Source organism: Stigmatopora nigra, chromosome 20 (genome assembly GCF_051989575.1).
Source record: "Stigmatopora nigra isolate UIUO_SnigA chromosome 20, RoL_Snig_1.1, whole genome shotgun sequence".
NCBI lineage: Eukaryota > Metazoa > Chordata > Actinopteri > Syngnathiformes > Syngnathidae > Stigmatopora > Stigmatopora nigra.
This window is the reverse complement of record NC_135527.1, coordinates 4,607,204-4,632,879: the sequence shown is the minus strand read 5'-3', so window position 1 is coordinate 4,632,879 and position 25,676 is coordinate 4,607,204. Positions and strand designations below refer to the sequence as shown.

Genomic DNA, 25,676 nt, shown 5'->3' with positions numbered 1-25,676 from the left:
TTAAAATACAAATTCCAACAGAATGAACAAGTTGCAAAAGCAGAAATCCCAAATTCAGAAATGCATACAAAATTCCCACAACACACTTGGCGAGTCATGACCAGACTAAAGTTACACCATGCTAGCAAACGCTCGCATGTGCGCGCTCATTTTCATTCGACAAAAATTGCATTTAGCGCACTCAAAATACATACAACATACAAACACATTTCTGACACTCCAAACACGATGAAACTTTATTACTATTATATTTCTCTAGTCAAAACCAAATAAATCTAGAAATGTGTAGAAATAATTACAACAGCGATTTTGTGTAGGTTCCTGGAATGAAGAAAAGAGAGAGAGAAAGAGACCAAAGCAATCAATCTCAGACTAACCAATTGCAGTACAATAGAAGATAACCGATCCTTCACGGTTTAACAGAAACAGTAAAGACTTAGATAAACTACGTTAAATCAATGATTAAGCGCAGGCCTGTACCGTAGCTAGTTTACCTAGCATTGTTAACATATACTGACCAAGTTTTGAATTACTGTAGTACATTGGTCAAAGCAGCAAACATTTATTATCAAGTCACTAGCTATTATTCCATACAATACATATCGATGCATGCAAAATACTTACATTCACAAGCTTAGTTGAGGGTCTTCCTTTGAAATAAATCTTCTGTCCATGAATTGTTGTCCCGTTAAAGCATGAGGATTTGTCCTTGCTATATATGCATTCAAGGAAACCATGTATCTTTCTTCTAACTTTGTTGTACCAACCACAAATTTCAATGTCAGGTTATTCACAATTACAAATTTAGACACCATGAGGTTTACATGATTGGTCTGATGTGTATTTTCACATTAAGAACAGCTACTTTAACTTTCATATTCAAACAAATCACAATACCAACTCTGCTGAATAGATTGTCGTTGTCTTTTTTACAGTGTATGTTTGGCTGGTAGGCAGACCAAAGCCTAAGTGTGCCAGCCACAGGTCGTAAACTCCACCCACAATGGCAGACGGAGGAAAACAAATTGATTTGGTTGCAGATTTTCTCACAAAGCTTTTTCTCCAGACAGAATTTTCCAGAAAAAAATGGACATTAAGAAAGAGCGGTCAACTCCAAAGCTAGCAAGCTTTGGAGTTGTCTGACCATTCTTAATGATGTCCAGCTTTTCTTGAAAAGTCCGACTTGAAAATGGCTTTGACAGTAAATCTGCAATCAAATCCATTACGAGATCATCTTCACTCTTGAAAAGATCACCAGATGACCAGGTGACATCTTCCTCCTTTTTGATTGGAGATTGATCTTCTCTCTTTTGCTGTTGAGGCGGCGCTGCTTCCTCGCTTGTATGCGGCCATGCAGAGGTGTTTGCAGACTCCGCCCCTTTCACTAGCCCTGCCCAGATTCTCTTCTATCTTAAAAGACTCCTCACCAGTTGACCAGGTGACATCTTCTTCCTCCATTTTTATTTCAAGTTGCTCTTCTCTCTTTTGGTCTGGAGAAAACTCGGGCTCCTCCCCTTCTAATTGGGGGTGCTGATTTCTGAAACTTGTTAAGACACAAAGATAAATGATATATATATATATATATATATATATATATATATATATATATATATATATATATATATATATATATATATATATATATATATATATATATATATATATATATATATATATATATATATATATATATATATATATATATATATATATTCTCTAATTTTTTACAAGGTCCTCACACAACTGCTATCTAAACCCTTTAAAATTGGTAGTAGCGTTCCACTTTTGTATTAAAGATGTGAGCAAACAAGTGAAGAGAGAAATGAGGAAATGATTTATTAATGTTTAATAAAAAAACATGTGAAAATGTGTCCTGCACCGCTGAATTCGTTCCCTCTGCGAACGTTAATATGGAAGACGTAATACTCGTGTTCGTCTGCCAGATGGCGGCAAGAGCATTTCCTACCAGGGCCAAAAGCTGTCCACTTGTACTACATTTTACACTTCTCCCTGTGCCCTGTGTGTGTACGTGAGTATATGAGCCATGTTGCATTTGTATGGTATTTAATCGCTTAATCGGGGGAATTGCGGTCATTAATAAGGGGAGCATTTAGTTGAGGTGGACAGGTATGTAAGAATCTTGAAACATGGACAGTGGTAGTTGTGAGACAGCCAATTGAATTGAATACTTTTATTGTGATTATAGAAGATAGAATGAGAGGGATGAAATGAAAGCCTAGTAGAGGGTAGATATGTTCTAAAGTGAGAATCAATGCATCCACGACAATATATATAATATAAATGAACATATAAGAAAATTAATTTTGCACAATTTCGTAACCTGGATCTTCTTCGTTCGTATAACTCGAGTTACTCATTTGCATATAATAATTTAATAACCTGAAAATATCATACCTAGAGGCATCCGTAAGTAGAGGTATGACTATTTTATAAACTGTCAATCCCACTAGAAATCCTTTTGTTTAGACTGGGACCAATGTTCCCTCTAATTTTCCGTTGGTCTGGGCAGAAAGAGCGAGCCAGATGCAATGTTGTTCCATAAGCAGGGGAGCGATCGCTAGTACTACAAGAATACTTTTCATTGGCAAGTGGTCGTGGGTTATCCTATTGTGAGGACATTTGTGTGCATCATTTTTGGAATATTTTGAAGGGAATACGCAGAACAACAGCAAACATCCCATCATTAGCAAACGTGCGTTTGGAGGCGTGGAAAACATCTAACCCGGCCAGAACGAAAGTAAAGAAAATATTTTAAAAAAAATAGAATTCAGTTTTGTGTAAAGTTACGTTAAACGTATGTTTAAGTGTGTATGATATATTAATCCAAGTTCATTCAAATTTGTTTGTTCCGTTTACCAGTGCGTTGTTGTGAAAATAAAATCTAAAAATTAATATTTTTTGGTTCTGTCCACTCTTATTTGTTTTTCGTGTTTTACAGCCCCTCAATCTTTTTTTTTAAATTACATTTTTTTTTACATTTCTTAATACATTCCTTTTTACTTTACTTTGTACTTTACACTTTAATGATGAGTGATGAGTGTTAATTCTTTAGTCCTTTTTTCTATTTATGTTTCATATGTACTGTTAACGGATGCAGTTTTTTTATATGTATCGTATCTTGCACTGACCCGGCCCATTTGTCAAATTTTTAAAATCAATGTGGCCCCCCAGACACTTTTTTGTCAGGTGAAGCATGTGACGTATCAACCCATATAATAGATCAGAATTGGACAAAGCAAGGGCTCTTCCGGGAGTGGGACCCGGCCGGGACTGTGGGATCTAATCCATATACATTCAATAACTTCGGATCAGAGGAAGCACACAGAGTCAGTCGTGATGAGATTTTCTGGACTTCAGCTGTAGGAGGGGGTCAGAGTAGCCAGCGCTGGGAGATGCGTCCATCCCCCAGCCTGACCAGTTCGAATCCCCCAACAGGTGAGCTAGTTTTGTTAACAAAACTTCATGTGACATAGGTAAAAACTTTAGGCGGGAAAAGGTGACCAAAGATATGGGTGTGTGATGGTATATGACGCACCCCTAACTCATAGGTGTCATGATGGAAATTTCCACTAGGCTATCTAAAATTCTATCCTCGTGACTATACTGAATAAAATTATAAATACATTTTATTCTCCACATCCCCCCCCCCCCTATGGTAACTTTGAAAGAATTTTCATTAATTACATCAATTTATATCACTCCTATCCAAGTTCTAGAATACAAATATCATCAGCAGATATTTATCAAGGGGTATGGAAAACAATAAATTCACTTTTCAAGGCAGAGGCAAAAAACTTGAGGTAATTTTAGGGTTATTCGAGAAAAAATCCTTTGCGTCCCTCTTTTTGAGCGAACACAATTTTTAAGTCAAGACAAGTACAATTTCCCAGAGGACTCGACATACCGAGACTCGTCACAATTTGAAAGAGTGGGAGAATCTCCATTATGATTTGCCATGCGGTGATACTGTATGTCTCTGTAAGCTACCAGCGTGTGCGTGATAGTATTTCGAATCATAACTTTCATACAGGGATTACACACAGAGAGAAAATACAGAACAGTAACAAAATCGCAAGTGAGGGAGTTGCAAATTTAAACAGAATTGGGAACGACGACCCGTGTTGGCCAAGGCTTTCATTTCAGCTATAGCACGAGTCATGTACTGGTTTCATCTGGGATGAAGTTGCAGCAGTGTTCTCCCATCATGGCACACGCACCTCCATCATTGGCTGTTTGTTTGTTTGTTTGTTTTGCACTACAAGCGCCTGAGTATTGCCCTCAGATTGCGCTAGAGCTGCCACTGGAACGCGGATTATTTCATCCGGGGGGTTGTCGGAGGTGGGGGCAGTCAAATGTCTCCGGCTGGATGAAAAACGTAGGGTGCCACGGTCCTTGTTGGCAGCTCTGAGTGGTATTAGTTGGAATTCGCAGGCCGCGGCGAGCGGCCTCTCAGGAGACACCACCTGAAGGTTTCCAACTTTGTCTCCCTCATTGGCTGTTATCAGATCCAGGACCATCCGGTCCTGCAATTCCATTTCCCTTTGGGCTTCTAAATCATCTGCTATACCCTGTAGGGCAGGGGTGGCCAACCAGTCAGAGACCAAGAGCCACATTTTTAACCGTGTTACCGCAAAGAGCCACATTTTTTACTGTGTTACCGCAAAGAGCCACATCACACAGATTTATTGTAAATGTCACACACCAGCATAGTAATGACATAAATTGACTCCTACAGTACTAACAGCACAGGCCAGTCATTATCAACAATGAACATTGTGTGCACTGTCTCACACAGACAAACTCTCAGTTCAACCAAGTCCGCAAACAAAAATATAATAATTTACAATAGCGTTTTTCTTTTACTATGCATGTTACTTAGTGGGACTTCTGTCATAAAATCAGAGCCTATTTTTGCGCAACGTTCGCTCCTTGTGAGCTGTCATTTATTATGAATGGCTTTTAACTAGCGCGTCCACCACGTGGGTGTACACCTCGCTCTCCTATTGGCTGCTCCCGGCTGAGCACTCTCGCCTTGGTCTGCCTCGCAGGAGGTGTGGCTTTTTCAGCCGACGCTCGATCTTTGAGATACTTTTTGTGTGCGCAACGCTGTTCATTGTCGCTTCTGGTTCACGGGAGCTCTCCCACTCTGTTAAAAACGTTTACTTAAATGACCTTGCTCCTACTGGGAAACTTTGAGGTATTTTCATCCCGAGCACATGCGCATTGGACGAAAATACCGTATTGAACTCAAGCGAAGCGCACACGCAAATAAAACACAAATACAAACTTTGATATGGACGTAAGAGCCGCATGAAACCGGGCAAAGAGCCGCATGCGGCTCGCGAGCCGCGGGTTGGCCACCCCTGCTGTAGGGCCTTGACAGTTTGGGTAATGCACACATGTTACAGTTCAATGTAACTTTGCCCACTCAAAGTTGGCAAAGTTGCGACAGTACGGTTTTCTGAGGGGGTGGACCACAACTTATGGTCACGTGGAACACCGACACCCCAGATTGAATCATGTGGTTTGAATTGCACTGATTTTGATCTCGTATCGCTTACTGTTATGTTCATTACCCTTAAAACGTATGCATCTCATCTGCACTACTGCAGATTCAAGTGTGCCGTCTAGAACCAGTGAATTCCGAATTGGATTGGATTGGATAACTTTATTCATCCCGTAATCGGGAAATTTCTTTGTTGCAGTAGGAAGAGGGTGAGGATGCAGGAATAGGAAAGGCATTATACACAAATAGGTACTTAATAGTAAGTCAATAAATAAATACATGAATAAATATATAAATAGGTAACCGTGTTGCTAAGATATATATATATATATATATATATATATATATATATATATATATATATATATATATATATATATATATATATATATATATATATATATATATATATATATATATATATATATATATATATATATATATATATATATATATATATATATATATATATATATATATATATATATATATATATATATACATATACATACACATACATATATATAGAAGCACATCTATACTGTATCAGAATTCAGGAGGTCCTAACCCACAGCCTTTTTTAAGTTAAAGAGCCTGACAGCTGATGGGAGGAAGGATCTGCGGAAGCGCTCCTTCCTGCAGTGAGGGTACCGCAGTCTACTGCTAAAGGAGCTTCGAAGGGACTCCACCGACTCGTGCAGGGGGTGGGAGGTGCTGTCCATGATGGACCTCATCCTGGTCAGCATCCTCCGCTCTCCCACTTCCTCCACAGAGTCCAAAGGACAGCCCAGAACAGAGCTGGCCCTCCTGATCAGCTTGTTCAGCCTGTTCCTGTCCCTCTCCGTGTTCCCACTTCCCCAACAGACCACTGCATAAAACTTGGTAGATGCCACCACAGTGTCATAGAAGGTCCTCAACAGTGACCTGCACACACCAAAGGACCGTAGGCTCCTCAACAGGTAGAGGCGGCTCTGGCCCCTTCTGTACAGGGCATCTATGTTTGTGGACCAGTCTAGTTTGCTGTTGAGGTGAACACCCAGGTACTTCACCTCAACAGCAAACTAGACTGGTCCACAAACATAGATGCCCTGTACAGAAGGGGCCAGAGCTGCCTCTACCTGTTGAATGTCAGGATACTACACATCTTCTTAATAGTAGTTCTCCAGATTGTTCTTTTCATACCACTTCCCTCTCCTTTGTGATAGGAGTATGTCACCATTTTGTTTTCCAACTCGAGTCTCTGTGAGCGGGGCATTCAGACACGCCCAGGCAGTGCAACCAGGGGGAGAGTGTTATGATCATGTCGCGGAGCGCGACACAACCGGGGGAATGTTTACCCAGATGCGGAGACGCCGAAGGAAAAGGGAGGCCGTTTCGTTGCATTTGATCCTTGATTTAATTACCTAGCAAAATGTACAAAAACAACTCGGCTTGAAACAACTAACTACGACAAACTGAAACATGATATCCCACGATGCAGCGTGGCTACAAGTGACGTAAGCATGACAACAAGGAACAAATCAGTCGATCCGACGACGATCAACACAACCCATAATCCTTAAATAGCCAAGGAAAAGATAATCACATAATTGCAACAGCTGATAACAATAAGGACATCACGTCAAGAGGGGCAACCGAGCCACTCCTGACAGGGAGGAAGCTAACAGACAATTTGGAGTTATTTAATAAGTATTGATGAACAAAATATAATATATGATTCAGATATTTCTTAGGCCAGCAGAGAAGGCCTGGAAGGCCGTGGCGGCCCACCACTGTCGTACAAGTATAATGAGATTTAATGCTTTCACCATGTAGCGCACAAATAACAACAACAAACAGACAAATAAATAATCAATAAATAAGAACTAAGTATCAGCTCAGTGATGCAAGTGGTTAGCGCGTCGACCTCACAGCTCTGGAGTCCTGGGTTCAGATCCAGGTCGGTCCAGCTGTGTGGAGTTTGCATGTTCTCCCAGGGCTTGCGTGGTTTTTCTCAGGGAACCAATAGCATTCCAATACCCTGAAAATGACGCATATTGCCCGAATTCCGTTAAATTTTGATATGATTTTTGATCGGTGGGCATCCTTAAGAAGAATGTGAAGTGAGGTATTAATTTACAGAATTAATAATTGTCAAAATCAGTTTTTCACAGCAACTGCAACAGAAGTGAGGTATTTTGCTTCTGCAAAAAAAGGAAATGATTGCAAGTAGCAGAGAATGGTTTCGATCCATCGACCTCTGGGTTATGGGCCCAGCACGCTTCCGCTGCGCCACTCTGCTTCTTCTCACAGCACAACAGCACAAGCATCTCGGTCTCGACTGTAGACTGTCACATTCATGGTGAGTTCATCCATTTTGCAGTTAAAAACTTCCACTACAATGAAAAACACGTGAGATTTTGTGTGTTTTGTGTTCTTTTGATTGAATGTTCGATGATACACTGGGCAGGGAGAAAAAGTTTTTTCCTCTGTGTGGATTCGTTCTGTGAGGCTTTAAATGGGCCTTCTAATTGAATGTTGAACTACAAACTGACAAAGAAAATATGTCTAACCTGTGAGGGTTCTTTTGTGTGATTTTAAGGTCTTTTGGCAACTGAATTTTTGACAAGAGACTGAGCAGGAAACTGGTCTTTCACCAGTGTAGGTTTTTGTGGATTTTTGATATTATAAAAACATAGTTAATCATACTACATGTCAAAAAGCTGCCAAAAGCGTACTACCCGTGTGCATCTTTTCAAATTAAAACTTTCTTTAAACGTTACAAGCTTATTCCCTACAATGTTTGCAGTTGTTTAAATATAAATATCATCTAATCTGTTTAGTTAATCTGATAAGATTTATGTCAGAAATTGTATTATTAAACAAATTCAACATTGACATTTTGATATTGAAAATGGGCTTTTATTTATTGCTTGACATATGTGCAATTGACAACTCCGGTCCTTCTGTCAACATACCAGACAGATAGACAACTCTGGCACAGCATTTTGTTGTTTCGAATTTAAGAGTTTTTACATCTTTATTTTGAGATTTTTGCATTTGTGACAACTATTAGGAGTAATCATTTTATGGGTTTCTACAGGCTTCCTCATTGGAGGCTAAGCAAAGTTGAGAAACACTGTTTTGCCCGCTTGAGTATGAAGACAAATTTAGTTTCACATTAATTTGTGAAGAACAGCAATGTGGTGGGAACAAACCTAGCTAGTATTCCCTCACTGAGATGATTCACATCCTGGGTGGCATCTTCTGCAATGTGGACCAGATAAATTACCAGATCACAGGAACTGAGGAAACATCAAGACAAGATATGTTAGGGCAAAAACAGTTGTATTTCACAATTTCAACTAATATGGAGAGGTTCTGGCCCATGTGGGGGTCAAACCCATGACCGTAGCTTTATTAGCACCACACTCTGACCAACTGAGTTAACAGGGCTCATGCTGCACAATCCAGGTATTTGCAGTATAACGCAAATGCAACACGTCAACTATCTAAACACTGAAGTTACGGCAAAAGAAGCTGGACTAGGTAATTTCAATTGATTTTGGAGAGGTCATGGCCCATATGAAGGTCAAACCCACAACCTTGGCATTATCTGCACCTCAATCTGACCAACTGAGCTAACCAGCCATGTGCATTGTGACCATGGATTTTGTGTGATGACCGCAATTGCAAATGTCCGCTAGCTAAACTGTTATGTTATGGCAAAATAAATCATTTTAGGCAACCTAAACTTACTGTAGAGCAGGGGTCTCAAACTCAATTGACCTGGGGGCCGCTAGTGGCAGAGTCTGGGTGAGACTGGGCCGCATCAGGATTTCCACAAGAAAAGTGCTGATAAAACATTCCAACGTTATCAAATATCTTTATTTTTAATGAAAAATAATGAATTAAATAAATTAACTTAAATTTGAATAAAAAATAAAACAATCAGTAATAAAAACAAAAAAAATAATAATGAGCATACAGTAGATATACCGTGGCTGGCTAAGTAGAGAAAACTAATTATTTTTATTCAAAAGTTTCAAAAGTCTGTATTAACAGCTCTTTAAATTTCAACTTTCTGAACTTGAATGGAACTTTGGCTTGAAGGAGGAAGCAGTGAAGACCCTCAATAGAGCTTGAAGATGCTCATCAGGTCTGTACCTATACTTGGACTTATTGAAGTTCATGGTGGAGAAGAGCTTCTCACAAAAATATGTGCTCCTAAAAAGGCACCTGGCCCAATTCTTCCTCCCAATCATTGATGGGGCTCCATCAGTTGTTATTCCAATAAAGCTCTTCCATGGCAAACCGGCATTCTCAATGGAATCACACAGCTGGTGAAATAATTCCTTAGCGGTGGTCTGGCCACGCATTGGAATTACTGTGAGCAACTCCTCCATCACTTCAAAATTTTCATCAACACCACGGACTTGTATTGCGAGCTGGGCAGTGTCTGTGATGTCTGTGGTCTCATCAAGAGCCACTGAATATACACTGAAACATTGACATATATAAAGGTTCTTATCAATTATCACATTAAGGAAATAAACCTTATAAAATGTAGTTTCTTACTCTATACCCCACACAATGTTTACCGGCTAAATAGCCACATGGGGCCATGTAGGCTATTTGACCGGTTACCGGCTAAATAGCCCCTGTGACAACTTGACCGGTTACCGGCGAAATAGCCCTTGCGACTACTTGACCCGTTACCGGCTAAATAGCCCCTGCGACTACTTGAGTGGTTACCGGCTATTTAGCCCCTGCGACTACTTGATCGGTTACCGGCTAAGGAGCCGCTGCCTTAAGGTTTAGGCTATTAACTAACAAAGGTGCCTCCAACAGAATTCACGTGTGGGAGTGTGAGGAACACTCGATCGTTTGCAAAATAATTCATGCAAAAGTTGTTCTTAACAGACTAGAACAGGGATGGGCAAACTTTTTGACTTGCGGGCCACTATGGGTTATAAAATTTGAACAAGGGGCCACAGCAGTACATTGACTGCTGGGCCAAATATAATAAAGCCTTGCTTGTAGTATCCAAACCTCATAGTACAGCAAGCACATGCAAATAAATGTTCAACACGTTTCACTAACATTGAGGACTGCATTTTCCAAATGTACAAGAGAAATAGTAGGCCAAATAGATTAGAATAGAAAACTGTGATCTATCAACCCTGGAGATTGCATCTGTTTTTAATACAATTCAATTGACGGCACCAAGTAAAACAAATATCAAAATTTATTGAAATCTTGATGAATATAACTTTCAACATTCAAAACATTACTACCCAACAACATAGGCGACTAACCTCAATCCTTTCTGTCCCGCTGCAGTGCGTAATTAAAAGATGCGCCCTTTCAAACTTTCAATTTTTTTATCATAGTAGAAAAACTCGAACTTTCAGTGGGAACAGTGTTGTTGGTCTCCCTTTTTTGCCAGTGCATCAAAGTTTGGTGTTAGTTTTGTTGTGGAAAGTCTCAGGATAGATCGGAGGTGTTGGTCAGTTAACTTTGATCTGTGACGGGCTTTGTTGATGTTCATGATGCTGAACGTCTGCTCACAAACGTAGGTCGAGCCAAACAACACCAGCATCTTCTGTGCCATCCTCCGCAGGTTTGGAAACATGGCTTCATTAAGTGAAGCGTAAAAGTCATCCAGTTTAGAAGAGTTAAACTTCTCCTTTGAAGTGGAATCGGACTGAAGATCGATCAGTTCCAATTGCAGCTCCAGTGGCGCTGTTTCAGGGTCTTGTGATAATGGACAGGAGACCAACAGAAGTGACTTCTCAATTTTTTCAAAATCTGAGAACCGACGGCAGAATTCTCTGTGCAGGTCGTCCAGTGTTTTGCAGTATTTCTTTATGTTTCGGGTGGCCTCTTTTAGCGTGGCTAGAGTGGGAAAATGAGAGAACGATTTGTTTGACATTTGTCTGGAGAATAAAATCAGCTTCGATTTGAAGGCTCGCACATTTGTGTAGATGTTGTGTACAAATTGATCTTTCCCCTGTAGTTTCACGTTCAGCTCATTCATGTGCGAAAAAATGTCAACAGAAAAAGCAAAGCCACACAACCAGTTCACGTCTCTCAGCTCGGGAAACTCTTCGGATTTCCCAATTAACTCCAAAAAGGAGATGATCTCCTCTTTGAGCTCCCATACTCGTTGTAGCACTTTGCCCAAACTTAACCAGCGGACACGGGAATGGTAGAGTAAGTCCTGGTGATCCGCATCAGTTTCCTCCAAGAACGTAATGAACTGACGGTGATTAAGTCCTGAAATTAACAAGTTTTACAACTGGATCCACGACATGATTAAGCTGCAATACAGACTTACACAGAGACTCCTGATGAATTATGCAATGAAGGAAGATAAGATCCTGCCCAGGGTTTTGTTCTTTCACCTTATCCTGGATTCTTTTCAGCAGTCCGACGTTTTTTCCAGTTAAATTTGGCGATCCATCTGTGGTGACATTGGCAAGTTTATTCCATGGTAGTTTCATTCTCTCAACGACAGCAGACAAATGTTCATATAAGTCCTCGCCTCGCGTTTTCCCCTTCAGCGGCTCCATGCTCAAAAGTTCCTCAGTTATCTCAAAACTTTTGTTTATCCCGCGGTTAAAAATAAGGAGCTGAGCAGTGTCTTTAATGTCCGTACTTTCATCAAGCGCTAATGAAAATAACTTAAAGGTTGCCGCTTTTTTGTTCAACTCGCTCACTATATCTTCATCAATGAGTTCCACACGGCGAGTTATTGTCCTGCGTGATAAGCTGATTTTTTATAACTTGCCTTTGCTCTCCGGACACAAAACACCTGCTGTCTCTATCATGCATTCTTTCAAAAACTCGCCTTCGGAAAAAGGCTTGCTAGACTTTGCCAGTTTGAAGGCCAGCAAAAAGCTTGTCTTTGTGCTTGCTTCTTGAATTGTAGTTTGGCGGTGAAAATAAATCTGCTGACTCTGCAAATTAGCCACCAATCTCTGAGCAGTAGCCGCTCGTTGTTGTGTTGACTGCTTGCTAGCGTAGTTTGCATGCTTCGTGGCAAAGTGACGGCTGATATTGTACTCTTTGAAAACAGCAATAGTTTCTTGGCATATCAGACATACAGCTGTTGATCAGACTTCAGTGAAGAAATATTTAGTTGTCCACTCTTTATTAAACACACGACACTCACTGTCCACTTTCCTTTTCTTTGGTCAGCTCATTTTTACAGAAGGGCTCAAATGACAATGAGAAAATTAAAGAGAGATAAATAAAGAGAAAGGCGCGACTCAACAAAGGCCTAAATGTCAGCGCGCCATCTATTGGTGAAACACGGTATTGCATGGACAAGATGTAATGAATGATTTATGAAGCATTATTATTTTATTTATTGGACAAGCTCGGCGGCCGGATTAAATTGTCTAACGGGCCGTATACGGCCCGCGGGCCTTAGTTTGCCCATGTCTGTTCTAGTAGCTTGTGTTGGTCCCCTTCCACAAACCAAATCTGGCAACCAATACTTGCTGACTGTTATGGGTATGGCCACGCGCTATCCCAAAGCCATTCTGTTGCGAAATATTACATCCCCATCTGTAGTGAAGGCCCTGATCAAGTTTTTCTCTACTTTTGGTCTTCCACGGATTGTGCAGACAGATCAAGGGACACATTTCTTGTCGGTATATTTGCTGCAAACTGTCTTCCAACGATTGGTTGATGCCTCTCTCACTCTGAACTTGGCAAAATGCGAATTTGGAAAAGCCAAGGTTACATATTCGGGTAAGGTGGTGGGTGGTGGCAAGATCCGCCCCTTGGAGTGAAAAGTGGCTGCTATCCAGGCTTTTCCTCCTCCTACCAACAGGCGAGAACTACGAATAATTGTTACGATCTCGCCGCGTAGTGCGACGCGATCGGAGGGGAAGTTGAACCCAGATGCAGAGTCGCCGAAGAAATGGAAAGGTGAGGCAGATCTGTAGCTCTTGTAGGTTGATTTAATAAACGTGGTAACATAACAAAACAACTTAGCTTGACCACTCATTACAAACGAAAACAACATGCGGCGGGGCGTCAATGGAAACAGCAATGACTACGAGGATTAACAGGAAACGACACCAGAACTAAACTAGACGATCCGACGGCGTCCACAGAAAATCATAATGCTTAAATACCAAAAATAATCTAATCACGTAATTAGTGACAGCTGATAGTTATCGTGACGTCATGCCAGGGAAGGCAATCCAGCGACTCCTGACAGTACATCCCCTCTAAGGGACGGATTCTAGACGTCCCAAGGTCAATTACAACATGAGAAACGGGAACAAGCAGGGAGGGTGGGTGTTTGATCTAGAATTGTCCGGTGGTCTTCCACACCAACCCAAGAACAGACGGAGAGGTCGCTCCGGCGGGCGTCCGCGCCAGGCAGAAACGAGACAAGTCAGTGGCAGGTCTGGCGGGCGTCCGTGCCGGTCAGAAACAAGACGAGTCAGTGGCAGGTCTGGCGGGCGTCCGCGCCGGCCAGAGACGAGACGAGGCTGAGGTCGATCCGGCGGGCGTCCGCGCCGGCCAGAAACGAGACGAGGCTGTGGTCGATCCGGCGGGCGTCCGCGCCGGCCAGAAACGAGACGAGGCAGTGGTCGGTCCGGCGGGCGTCCGCGTCGGCCAGAAACGGGACGAGGCTGAGGTCGATCCGGCGGGCGTCCGCGCCGGCCAGAAACGAGACGAGGCAGTGGTCGGTCCGGCGGGCGTCCGCGTCGGCCAGAAACGAGACGAGGCTGAGGTCGATCCGGCGGGCGTCCGCGCCGGCCAGAAACGAGACGAGGCTGTGGTCGATCCGGCGGGCGTCCGCGCCGGCCAGAAACGAGACGAGGCTGTGGTCGATCCGGCGGGCGTCCGCGCCGGCCAAGAACGTGACGAGGCTGTGGTCGATCCGGCGGGCGTCCGCGCCGGCCAGAAACGAGACGAGGCAGTGGTCGGTCCGGCGGGCGTCCGCGTCGGCCAGAAACGAGACGAGGCTGAGGTCGATCCGGCGGGCGTCCGCGCCGGCCAGAAACAAGACGAGGCTGAGGTCGATCCGGCGGGCGTCCGCGCCGGCCAGAAACGAGATGAGTCAGTGGCAGGTCTGGCGGGCGTCCGCGCCGGCCAGAAACGAGACGAGGCTGAGGTCGATCCGGCGGGCGTCCGCGCCGGCCAGAAACGAGACGAGGCAGTGGTCGGTCCGGCAGGCATCCCAGCTGGTCCCTTAAGTCTTTGCCAAACTGCCTGCCTTCAGGTAATATAAGAAGTTTAGTACGGTCGGGCACCTTACCCTGTTTGCTCGGGGGGTGGACAACCCTCTTCTCCCAGGAAACCGGAGCATTGCTTCTCTGGACGTCGCCGGCCCCGTCCTCCAGGGGCACCGGCGAATTGCCACTCTCGACGTCGCCGGCTTCTTCATCCAGGGACTCCGGCGAATTAACACTCTTGACGTCGCCAGTCCCTTCCTCCAGGGACTCCGGCGAATTACCACTCTTGACGTCACCGGCTTCTTCCTCCAGGGGCACCGGCGAATTGGCACTCTCGACGTCGCCAGCCCCTTCCTCCAGGGACTCCGGCGAATTGCCTCTCACGACGTCGCCAGTCCCATCTTCCAGGGACTCCGGCGAAATACCACTCTCGACGTCGCCGGCCCTGTCTTCCTCGAGCGCCGGAGCATCGTCGCCACTTCTGGGCGGGCAGGCGCTGTACGGGCAGGCACTTGGGAGAGCGGTGCTTGGGAGAGCGGTGCTTGGGAGAGCGGTGCTTGGGAGAGCGGTGCTTGGGAGAGCGGTGCTTGGGAGAGCGGTGCTTGGGAGAGCGGTGCTTGGGAGAGCGGTGCTTGGGAGAGCGGTGCTTGGGAGAGCGGTGCTTGGGAGAGCGGTGCTTGGGAGAGCGGTGCTTGGGAGAGCGGTGCTTGGGAAAAAGGTGCTTGGGAGAGCGGTGCTTGAATGGCCGTCCGTCACCAGAAACCTGATCCGTGGCTTCGGTACGGGTGCGACCGGCGATCCCAAAGGCAACGGGAGTAATTTGCGTGGCCTTGGCACAGGAGCTTGGGGCACTTGAAACGGCGCGCTGGGCCGAGTAACTTCGGCCACTTGGACAGGCGTGGTCGGCCGAGTGACTTCGGCCACTTGGAAAGGCGTGGTCGGTCGAGTGACTTCGGCCACTTGGAACGGGGAGGGCTGCATAGTCCTTAGGAGCTGCTGGTACAGCGTGGTCGGCCGAGTAACTTCGGGCACTTGGAAAGGCGTGGTCGGCCGAGTAACTTCGGGCACTTGGAAAGGCGTGGTCGGCCGAGTAACTTCGGGCACTTGGAAAGGCGTGGTCGGCCGAGTAACTTCGGGCACTTGGAAAGGCGTGGTCGGCCGAGTAACTTCGGGCACTTGGAAAGGCGTGGTCGGCCGAGTAACTTCGGGCACTTGAAAAAGCGTGGTGGTGGTCGGAAAAGGAGCTTGGAGGGACGTGGTCGGAAAAGGAGCTTGGAGGGACGTGGTCGGAAAAGGAGCTTGGAAGGACGTGGGCGGGCGCGTAACTTGGACAGTGGTTTGTGTGTCCAGGCATTGCTTTCGCTTCGCTCTACGGCGTGGCGCTCGGCGCCTCCTCTGGGAGGATTGCACAGCACCCCCGCCATCACGTCGTGCCCCATAATTGGTGGTTAGCCCACTCTGTAATTGCTGGTCGGGGTATTTGTAATAGGAATTATCGGGGGAACAATCGGGATAATCCTCCTCCAGTGGAAGGTCTCGGGGTCCGAATTGGTCAAAGAATTCATCATCGGATTCCGAAACGCCAGCGAAAAAATCAATTTCCTCAACGATGTCCTCCTCACCAGAATCTTCAGGCTCCCTCCATGGTGAATCAATTCCTCTGGGCATAGGCATAAGATAACTTGGGCGGTCTCTAGTGGTTGTACGCACCTGGGCCTCATGATGAAACGGAAAAGGCTTCCCAGGGCGACGTGCATAGCAGTGGTGGGGCGTATGAGTACGCTGCGGCTCTAACTCTCCTACCCGCTGGGACTCCTCTCCAGCAATGATGTGCCTGAGAGCCCCGCACCACGGTGTGTTCATTACAAAATTCCTAAACGATTCTGAGGGGTTACTTATACATTCCAAGCAGTCCGGTGTCTTCGAGGTGGATGGTTTGCGGCGTCGCCGAGTGCGTCGCCGCGAGCGTGGGTGGCGCTCCGCTGGGTCCATAATGGTTGGATCGTGCTGTTACGATCGCCGCCGCTTAGTACGACGCGATCGTGGAGGCGAAGTTGAACCCAGATGCAGAGTCGCCGAAGGAATGGAAAGGTGAGGCAGGTCTGTAGCTCTTGTAGGTTGATTTATTGAACGGGGTAACATAACTTAAACAACTTGGCTTGTCCACTCATTACAAACGAAAGTACATGCGGCGTGGCGTCAAATGGAAACAGCAATTACTACCAGGATTAACAGGAAACGAAACCAGAACTTAACCAGTACTACACCAGGGTACTACAACAGACGATCCAACGGCGTCCACAGAAAGTCACAATGCTTAAATACCAAAAATAATCCAATCACGTAATTAGCCACGGCTGATAACTACCGTGACGTCATGTCAGGAGAGGCGATCCAGCGACTCCTGACACTTACCATTGAAGGGTCTCTCCAATGTTCTCACTCTCTACTGTGCTGCACTCAGTTTTCAGGCTCGATTGTGATTGCATTGTTAAATTCGCTGTTTGATATTATTAACAACCAAATAACTCTCAATACCTAAGATATACCTTGAAAATCAACTCATACGATGTTTACTTAAGATAAGAATCATTTCATATAGCTCTCTGTTACCACAATAAAAATCTACAACAATTAAATCCGAGAAATCAACCTCTTGCTAGGCATTTCCTAATTACAATTTTCAATGTTTAATAAAAGACCTAAAAATGGTCACCAATATACCATAATATACATTTTTGCATCTTTTTCTTTTCGTTTAACCAGCCAAACCCCTATGTTAAAGTATTTTGAACAATCCAACCATTCAGAAATAGTATTAATATTCTTTTATCCTCCAAAAGCTAGTTTTTTTTAATTAAGAGCCCTTTGAAACCCACAATTGCTCAAAAATGGCCATTTTGCTGAATTCCCAAATCCAAATCTTTTACCAAATCAACCTTTTACTAAACAGATTTTCTATCACCTTAATATACATTTCTGTTTAAAACCCGAAAAATGAATGTGAAAGCATTTGCATAACCCTGCATTTCTTGCAGACCGTGTTTTGCTCTTATTATGAAATGCTTTAGCCGCTACATGTGACCTTGACGCTCGCTGCAAAAGCAGCATTGTTATCTTTTTGTTTTGTTTTGAGTTTTATTCCTCTCCAGCGAGGTCCCAATTGAATTGAAATGTCATCTCTTTTTTCCCTGTGAATAACACATTTTAGAGAAGACTATCATTAATAAGCTAAATTAATTCCTCATCCGATATCCAACTATATCACAATATTTTGCCAAGACCCCATAATCAAAAATATACTGCAAGCACAACCATATCATAGCAAACACCATTTTTGCTTCAGGACCCCCAAGGCCAATTATTGTAATGTCTTCACGGAAGGGGCCCAAAAAATATTTTAGTCGCTTGTACAAATCGGCCGCCCCACGGCCAACATGGTTCATTCCAATATAATCAGCAGCCGCCGCAACAAAGCGCTACCCCCGCAGTCGACACATTATTTGCCAAGTCTAGAGTCTACTTGTCTTTTTTTAATTACTTTGATACTGCGGAAAAATCTGCTCTGTTGGGATACAAATCTAGAATTTACTTTTTACTTAATGTTGATGTAATCAGCTGTCACTTTTCATGGGCAATATTTGAAGCAAATGACCAACAATGCAAGGAATTAAATATAATTAAGCAATTATAGATTTGTAATCATTGGAATTGTTACACCCATGCATTTTCTTATTGCTTGACACAAAGGGAGAAATAATCACAGTGATTAGTTGTTGTCCTCAATCCAACTTTTACTGTAATGAGGAACATCTCCTGTGTTTGCCAAGCTATATGCACCTAGACATCAATAGTCAAATACCGATTAAGGCTTTACCATGTCACTCTTGCTATTTGGATCAAGGAATCAATAATCGAACACTGATAAACATCCAATCCAAAACTAGTTGTAATCCCCAACATGCAATCATTAATAACTTAAACACTTCAGCATGTCACACTCTATCATTAATAACTTAAACACTAGCATGTCACACTCTCCCCCACAAAAGATGACATCATTACATTCCAAATATCTCTCCACTTGATGGTTATTTTGAACAGTCTTGCGAACTTGTCGCCTCACATCCTCTTCTGTGAACTGATGCTCATGAAAACTCCAGACGGCAAGGTATTAAATATCTGCTCTTTCACTGGCTGTGTTAATGGCATGTTTTCCTTTATCAATAACTTCCAGCCACTACACAAAAGTGACTGTTGGTCATCATCCTTTTCACTGTAGTGAGTATGTTTGTGGGACTGCATGCTATTGTGAATATGGACCACTCTGAGCTCTTCGACAGTCTGGAGAAGACTTTGGTTCTCCTTCTCCAGTTTTAACAGTCGACTACTGATCTGCTCACTCACCTCCTCACTTCGAGTCTGCCGACCCTGAAAGTTGTCATTAGTTTTAGATGGTTGTTCTATCTCGCCTTATGGCGAATAATTGGGGTTAGTTTCCGGAAGGTATAGAGGTCCAATATTTCTGATTCCAGACATCTAATTCAAAGTTTCCCATACTAGGAGTTGAACCCGGCCTTGCTAGGTGAAAACTAGGAATCCTGACCCCTAGACCATATGGGATATTTCATAAGAAGTATAAAGCTTTGATGACAGACTCATTCAATTACCACATCATTTGCAATAGACATCTACTCGGCTAGAAGTGGGAAAGGCTTGTGGGATTTGTTTCTGGAAATTATAGAAAGTCAAAAGTTCTCAATCCATCCACATAGCACGAGGTTTCCCATACCGGGAGTCGAACCCGGGCCATCTGGGTGAAAACCAGGAATCCTGACCGCTAGACCATATGGGATATATCTTCTGAAGCTGATCCAGATCAAGTAGAAGCATGCAGTTTGGATGATGGACTCATGAAATTATATTGGGATCTCGCTACTTCGCGGTTCATCCATCGCGGCTTCAGAGCTTTGAGGTTTTTTTTTTAAATGTAAAAATAAATAAATAATGAAAAATATTAAATTAAAATTAGAAATTACATTATTTTACAAAATTTGAAAACAAATATTCAATTAGAATTAGTAATTGCATCATTTTACAAAATTTTGAAACAAAGAATGCATGTATGGGCAAAGCATCACGGGCATAAACGTACGCTGATTGGCCATCTGAATACTCACTGAACTACTCGACTCCCTATTGGCCCATTCCCCAAGCCCAAGCTTCTCCCGATGCCCATTCTCAGTCCACGCTTATGTTGTGCTGTACAGTACGCTTCTCGCCAAGTTAAGTGTAAAAGTTTTGTGAAGCCTTTAGTGATGCCTCCCAAACGCTCTTTATCCCTTGGTGCATCTAGTGAACCGTAGAAAAAGCGAAATATGTTAACAATTAACGAAAAAGTGAGTTTATTGGACAGGTTGAGAGCAGGAAATAGCTACGCGAGCGTAGCCTGACAATCTGGTCGACAATGGAGGGTCTCATCTCCTCCATTGAAGAGCCCAGAAATTGATGATACATGGTAAGAGCCGTCAAATTCAGCAATCGTATTGATGACGTCATGACTGTTTATAGGCGCATATTCATCGACCAAAAAAAAAAAAACAATGTTCACAACTCCCAATAACGATGTTTCTTACGCGCAAAAAAACAGCAGAAGATCCTCCATGCGGACTACTATGTTAGCTAATTGTGTTAGCTAATTGTAGTGTTTGCTTGTTTTTGAAAGCTGAATAACGATAATTAGTTGTTTGTAAGTAAATTGTTTGGAAGAACAGTGTTCTAGACCCTCAATTGTTATTGTAAACAGACAACATATTTTACAGTTTTTTTTACTAAACTGTATTTGATTTGTTTGTATGCATCAACATGGCACCTGCATTCTGATGTGGAATAAAACACCTGAATGAACAGCATATAGTTTGGTGGTGCTTTTGTGCACGTGGTTATGCTTTTTTAAGCATTTTTGAAGGGGCGCCGCTACCTCGCGGATTTTCAGTTTTCGCGGGTGGTCTCCGTCCCCATTAACTGCGATAACCGAAGTTCAACTGTATTAAGTTCATCCACTTTTTAACCTATGAAAATATACGCGACAATATTAAATATGAATGTGATGGGTAATTTCACATTTAAAAATGATTCTTTTTTCCAAATCACAACAAAGCAATTTATGAACACACTACTTAGAAGCATAACCCCCAAGTTTTGGCGTCAGAGATTTAGCAGCAGAAATCGTAAATCATATAACAAAGATAATTGCACATATGTCAAGCAATAAATATAGGCCCCTTTTTAATATCGAAATGTTAATATTGAACTTATTTTACAATACAGTTTCTGACATGAATCGTATCAGATTAACTAAACAGATTAGATGGTGTCTATATATTTAAACAACTGCAAACACAAGAAAACCTTTGAAAAAACACAATAGATCCTAAAATCGTAAACTCCACCCACAATGGCAGACGGAGGAAAACAAACGCTCATCTATTCCATAAATATGTAGGCAAATCCAACCCTTGTGGCAACCAACCCCGTCCTCCCTGAATGTAAAAAAACTACTCTCATAAGATACAGTGTTCCCCCGCTACTTCGCGCCTCAGTTAACGCGGACGCAGAGCTTTGCGGATTTTTTTCTGGGAAAATTTTTTTTAAAGATATTATATTAAAATTATAAATGAGATAATTTTACAAGATGTGGAAACAAAATATTCAATTGGAATTAGTAATTGCATAATTTTACAAAATTTTAAAACACAAAGAATGCACGTATGCGCAAAGCATCACGGGGCATCACGGAAGCATCACGGCAAAAACGCAAGCTGATTGGCCATCTGAATGCTCACTGAATATACTCGACTCCCCATTGGCCCATTCACCACGGAAGCCCAAGCTTCTCCCGATGCCCATTCTCAGTCCACGCTTATCTCGTGCTATACAGTACGCTTCTCGCCAAGTTAAGCGTAAAAGTTTTGTGAAGCCCTTCGTGATGCCTCCCAAACGCTCTCCATCCACTGGTTATTTGGATCCGTGATTGTTGCGCGAAGCAAATCAGCCTGGACGGAAACTTAATCCGAAGTAAGACTAAATCTTTGTTTGATGCTATGGTGCCTGAGGGTGGTGACGACGACGACAACGTTCTAGACGAGGAAGAAGACGACGGCGACGAAGGTGATCCTCTGCCCGGTGCCTCAAGCCAGACTAACCATCGACCACGTACGGCTTTCGCTGCCAGCAAGGGCTGGCTTGAGAGGTTTAACCGGCGAGTCGGACTAAAGAATGTGTCGTTGCATGGAGATGCAGCCTCTGCAGACGGAGCAGCAGAGAGGCGTTATGTTGAGGATGTCCCCATTAACCGCGATAAGCGAGGGATCACTGTAATTTCAATAAATCTTAACAAATACTCACAATTTGTGACAGTTATTATTTATTTTATAAGAGGTTAACTTCCCACCAAATTTGATAGAGATCAGATGGACACTTAAAAAATGTTCATGTTTACCCAATTAGCATGCAATTGATAGATTTTAACATTAGGTGAATAGGAATTTATTGACTATTATTTAACGTTGAGTGAATAGGGGATTTTCTAAACCATGCTACCAATCTTATTGAAATTTGATGTGTTATTTCCACTTATAAAATAAAAAATAACTGCCAATTATTGCGAGTATTGCTTTAGAAATGGAAGAAATATTGCCAAATTTCAATTCTCATAATGGACTGACTTTGCCTATAGTCTACATTCAGCTTCATCCCAAGTACTGTGTAAGAAAAGACAAGAAGCCGATGCAGTAGTGGTCTGCTCAGCCCAAAAATCAATGCATTGTAACTCCTCGGCTGTTTAGGGAGGCATCTCTTTCAGCAGAATGTTACAAGCAAAATGTTGGTGGGGTTGAAACTAACACATCAGACTTTTTGACAAAGAGTCATAAACAATTTATATTCTTAAATTGTAGTATTCTTTAGATCCAGAATTTAAAAGTAAAAATTCCTGAAACTGTCTATCATCTCTCATCTCATTTCTGAACCGCTTTATCCTCTTTAGGGTCATGAAACCCCTGCATACTAGAGCCAATCCTAGCTGTCTCCGGGCCAGAAGCGGGGGACATGTTGAATCAATGGCCAGCTGATTGCAGGGCACAAGGAGACGGACAATTACGCATACACACAGCCATACCTAGGGGCAATCTAGAATGTCCAATCAACCTACCATGCATGTTTTGGGAATGTGGGAGGTAACCAGAGTAACCCAGAGGAAACCCACGCAGGCACAGGGAGAACATGCAAACTCCACACAGATGGACATGACCTGGCTTTGAACCCCAGAGCTGTGAAGCCAACACACTAACCACTCATGACACTAAGGCGCACAGGTGAAATTGTGTGCATTTAATTTAATATTCCTACTTTTAAAACACAAAAATCTCTGAATTCTTTAACATCGTTACACTTTTGATATGCAAAACTGGGTCTTATAAAAAATTCATAATGATTAACGCAAAGCTTGAGGCACCGTCAGTGGCACGGTGGTGTGCAAAAACAACACTCATAATAGTGAGTTCGGGACTCCGCTTTCTCACCCATGGTTTCATATTTTGTCTTCCAGGTTAGTGAAGAGCCATAAGCACTAAGAAAAAATTATACGTATTCAGTGCATGAATTATTGGCAGTGGTGGGATTTGAACCCACGCCTCCTGAGAGACTGGAGCCTAAATTCAGCGCCTTAGACCGCTCGGCCACACTACCATTGGAATCCTTAGCAGCGCATGCATTAATTGTAAATGAACCTTAAACACCCTTATATTTAAATATTGAAACATGTAATTTGTTACTTGCAATAAGATTAAACACAATGTATTATTTAAAGCAAATGTTCTTAAAATTACCTAACTTTTTCTCAAAATGTAGCTTTTCGATTTAGTGTCACGGCTAGCTAGACTCGAACTGGACTTCGAGCTGCTCTCTTCACGCTGTGGCATTAGGAGACCAAATTTAACATTATCACCCCCTCTGTTTAAAATCTGAATTGAGAACCTGGCGTGAGGTACTGAGACAGTAGTGGGCGATAATGCTGCAGTACGTTGGCTGCCTCCAACCGGAAAACCTAAAGAGGAAGAAGGGGTGGGGTGTTCATTTCTGCATGGCTAGGATTTTAACTTTTTGTTTGTGCGCTTCTTGTTTCTCCTCAATTTGATTGAACTTAAATGAAACTAAACCTCGACAACATGCTCAACATTAAATAGTTTTCGGAATTGGAGGCCAGTCCGTTATTCTTCAATCCGTTTTGGGAGTCGTACTTTAGCCTATTCTAGCTGGCAGCTAACAAAGGAACACGTCGTCTGCATCAGTACGTCGTCAAACGAAGACAAAAAGTGTGAAAAATGCCCGCGAGAACGCCGCCGGTTGCTGCAAAGTTTCAGATGGAACTTAATAGCGTGCAAGAGGATCTCTCATGTCATCAACATTCTATTGTTAGCAAAATGATGCAAGTTAAAGTTGTTCTACACAAACTCGAAGGTACGTTCACTTTAGTCATTATTGCATAATAGACCAATATATACTTTATGTTACACGATTAATATTTCATAATGAAATATTTAACGGGGTGGGCAATGTTGTTTCTGATCGTGACTTTATTGAATGAATCGAAGCATGACAGCGCTTAGCATTATTAGTAGAACTGAGAACGTGCTACAATGATAAACCACTAGATGTCGCCAGCTGCTCAATATTCATGCCTTTAATTTGCAACATCTTCCTTTAGATTACTGTTCTCATACCTGTCAATTTGTAAGTTTTATACGTATGTTATACGTTTTCTTACCATTTCAAATCATGTACGCCGTACACCGACTTTTGTACGGGGGAATAAAAAATATCGCCAATATTTATGATAACCGATCTCAACGAGACCGTTTTGGCTGAAATCCAGATAGTTTCGTAGGCTGGTAGCCAACGACGCTACTGTCATCGACCGTTACTATTGTCACGGTATACCAGCAAAAATTATCCTCAATCGTATGTATTGTTTTAGAGGTGTGTACGGCAATATCGGTAAAGGATGACATGCACATGCGTAGATATACATGGAGTAAATATCGTGGAAGCAAGCATGAAGGAGCCACATAGTAAATAACGAGTTACCGCAAGTAAACATACGTCGTACGGTGTTTGTACGTTTTTTTTGGGGGGGGGGGTTGTACGGGGAATCATAATCATTTATAAGGGCAGGTAACGGCAAAGGTTGACAGGTATGTGTTCTGTAACTTTAAAGTAACCTTGTATTCACATAAAACATTGCTGCCCACCATGATGTATTGTTCTGAACATGAAATATTCTTGTACAGTGGTACCTCAACCTACAACATGCTCGTGGTACGATGAAAATTTAGATCGAATAGTCCGCCCGCGATATGATCAAAATGTCGAGATGCGATCAAGCCAGGTGGCTATGACATGAGAGGCTGTTTACCATTGTAGCGCAGTCTTTTTTGGAACAACACACAGGAAGTCTTCCACAAGATGGGGAACTTCTGCAACCTGTGACTGAGGTAGAGAATATGCAGAGTTACTCTTCCAAGCTTATCCACACAGTTCCTCAGAAGTGTGGAGCTGAAGACAAGAGTAGGAGAGTAGAACTCCTCGACTCCGTTTCTGGCCTGGTAATTATGAAGCCCATGATGGAATGATTGGTCAGAGGTGTTGCCTCTTCTCCCGCCACTTTTGTCCTGCACCGAATATCCACCGGTATTGAGGTGTTGCTCCTTTTGCTGCGTATTGTAACAGCTAGTCCCATGTGTATGAGAGCGTAGGCATGGCTGAATGGTTCCAAAAAAGAAGTAGCAGAAAGAAGCCAAGCTAACAGAACAAAGATGGTTGTACGAACATCAAAGTATATAGTACAAAGTAAAGTAAAAATCGATGTATTATCAATATATTAAAATGTCATTAAAAAAGTTAGGACT

At 42.8% G+C, this 25,676-nt stretch overlaps 1 protein-coding gene, 2 non-coding genes and 2 pseudogenes across 5 annotated transcripts in view; 1 reads left to right on the top strand and 4 right to left on the bottom strand.

Moving 5' to 3' along the window:
• Positions 1 to 25,676, top strand: part of LOC144213350 (uncharacterized) — a 324,366-nt gene that overhangs the window by 166,502 nt on the left and 132,188 nt on the right. For 2 of the 3 annotated variants that reach the window (XR_013329938.1, XM_077741769.1), the window contains exon 1: positions 23,761 to 24,228. The exons of the other annotated variant lie outside the window; for it this stretch is intronic. Coding sequence is in view for 1 of the 2 variants with exons in the window: in XM_077741769.1 (XP_077597895.1) it covers positions 24,093 to 24,228 (136 nt within the window). In the remaining variant the exon portion in view is untranslated. Of the gene's footprint in view, positions 1 to 23,760; positions 24,229 to 25,676 lie in introns of those variants that run through there. 3 annotated transcript variants of the gene reach the window in all.
• LOC144213374 (uncharacterized) overlaps positions 1 to 25,676 on the bottom strand; it is a 206,758-nt pseudogene that overhangs the window by 138,245 nt on the left and 42,837 nt on the right.
• Positions 10,735 to 12,101, bottom strand: LOC144213399 (general transcription factor II-I repeat domain-containing protein 2A-like; annotated as a pseudogene).
• Positions 19,493 to 19,564, bottom strand: trnae-uuc (transfer RNA glutamic acid (anticodon UUC)). The gene has a single exon. It is a non-coding gene; the product is annotated as a tRNA-Glu (tRNA).
• trnal-uag (transfer RNA leucine (anticodon UAG)) lies at positions 23,376 to 23,457 on the bottom strand. The gene has a single exon. It is a non-coding gene; the product is annotated as a tRNA-Leu (tRNA).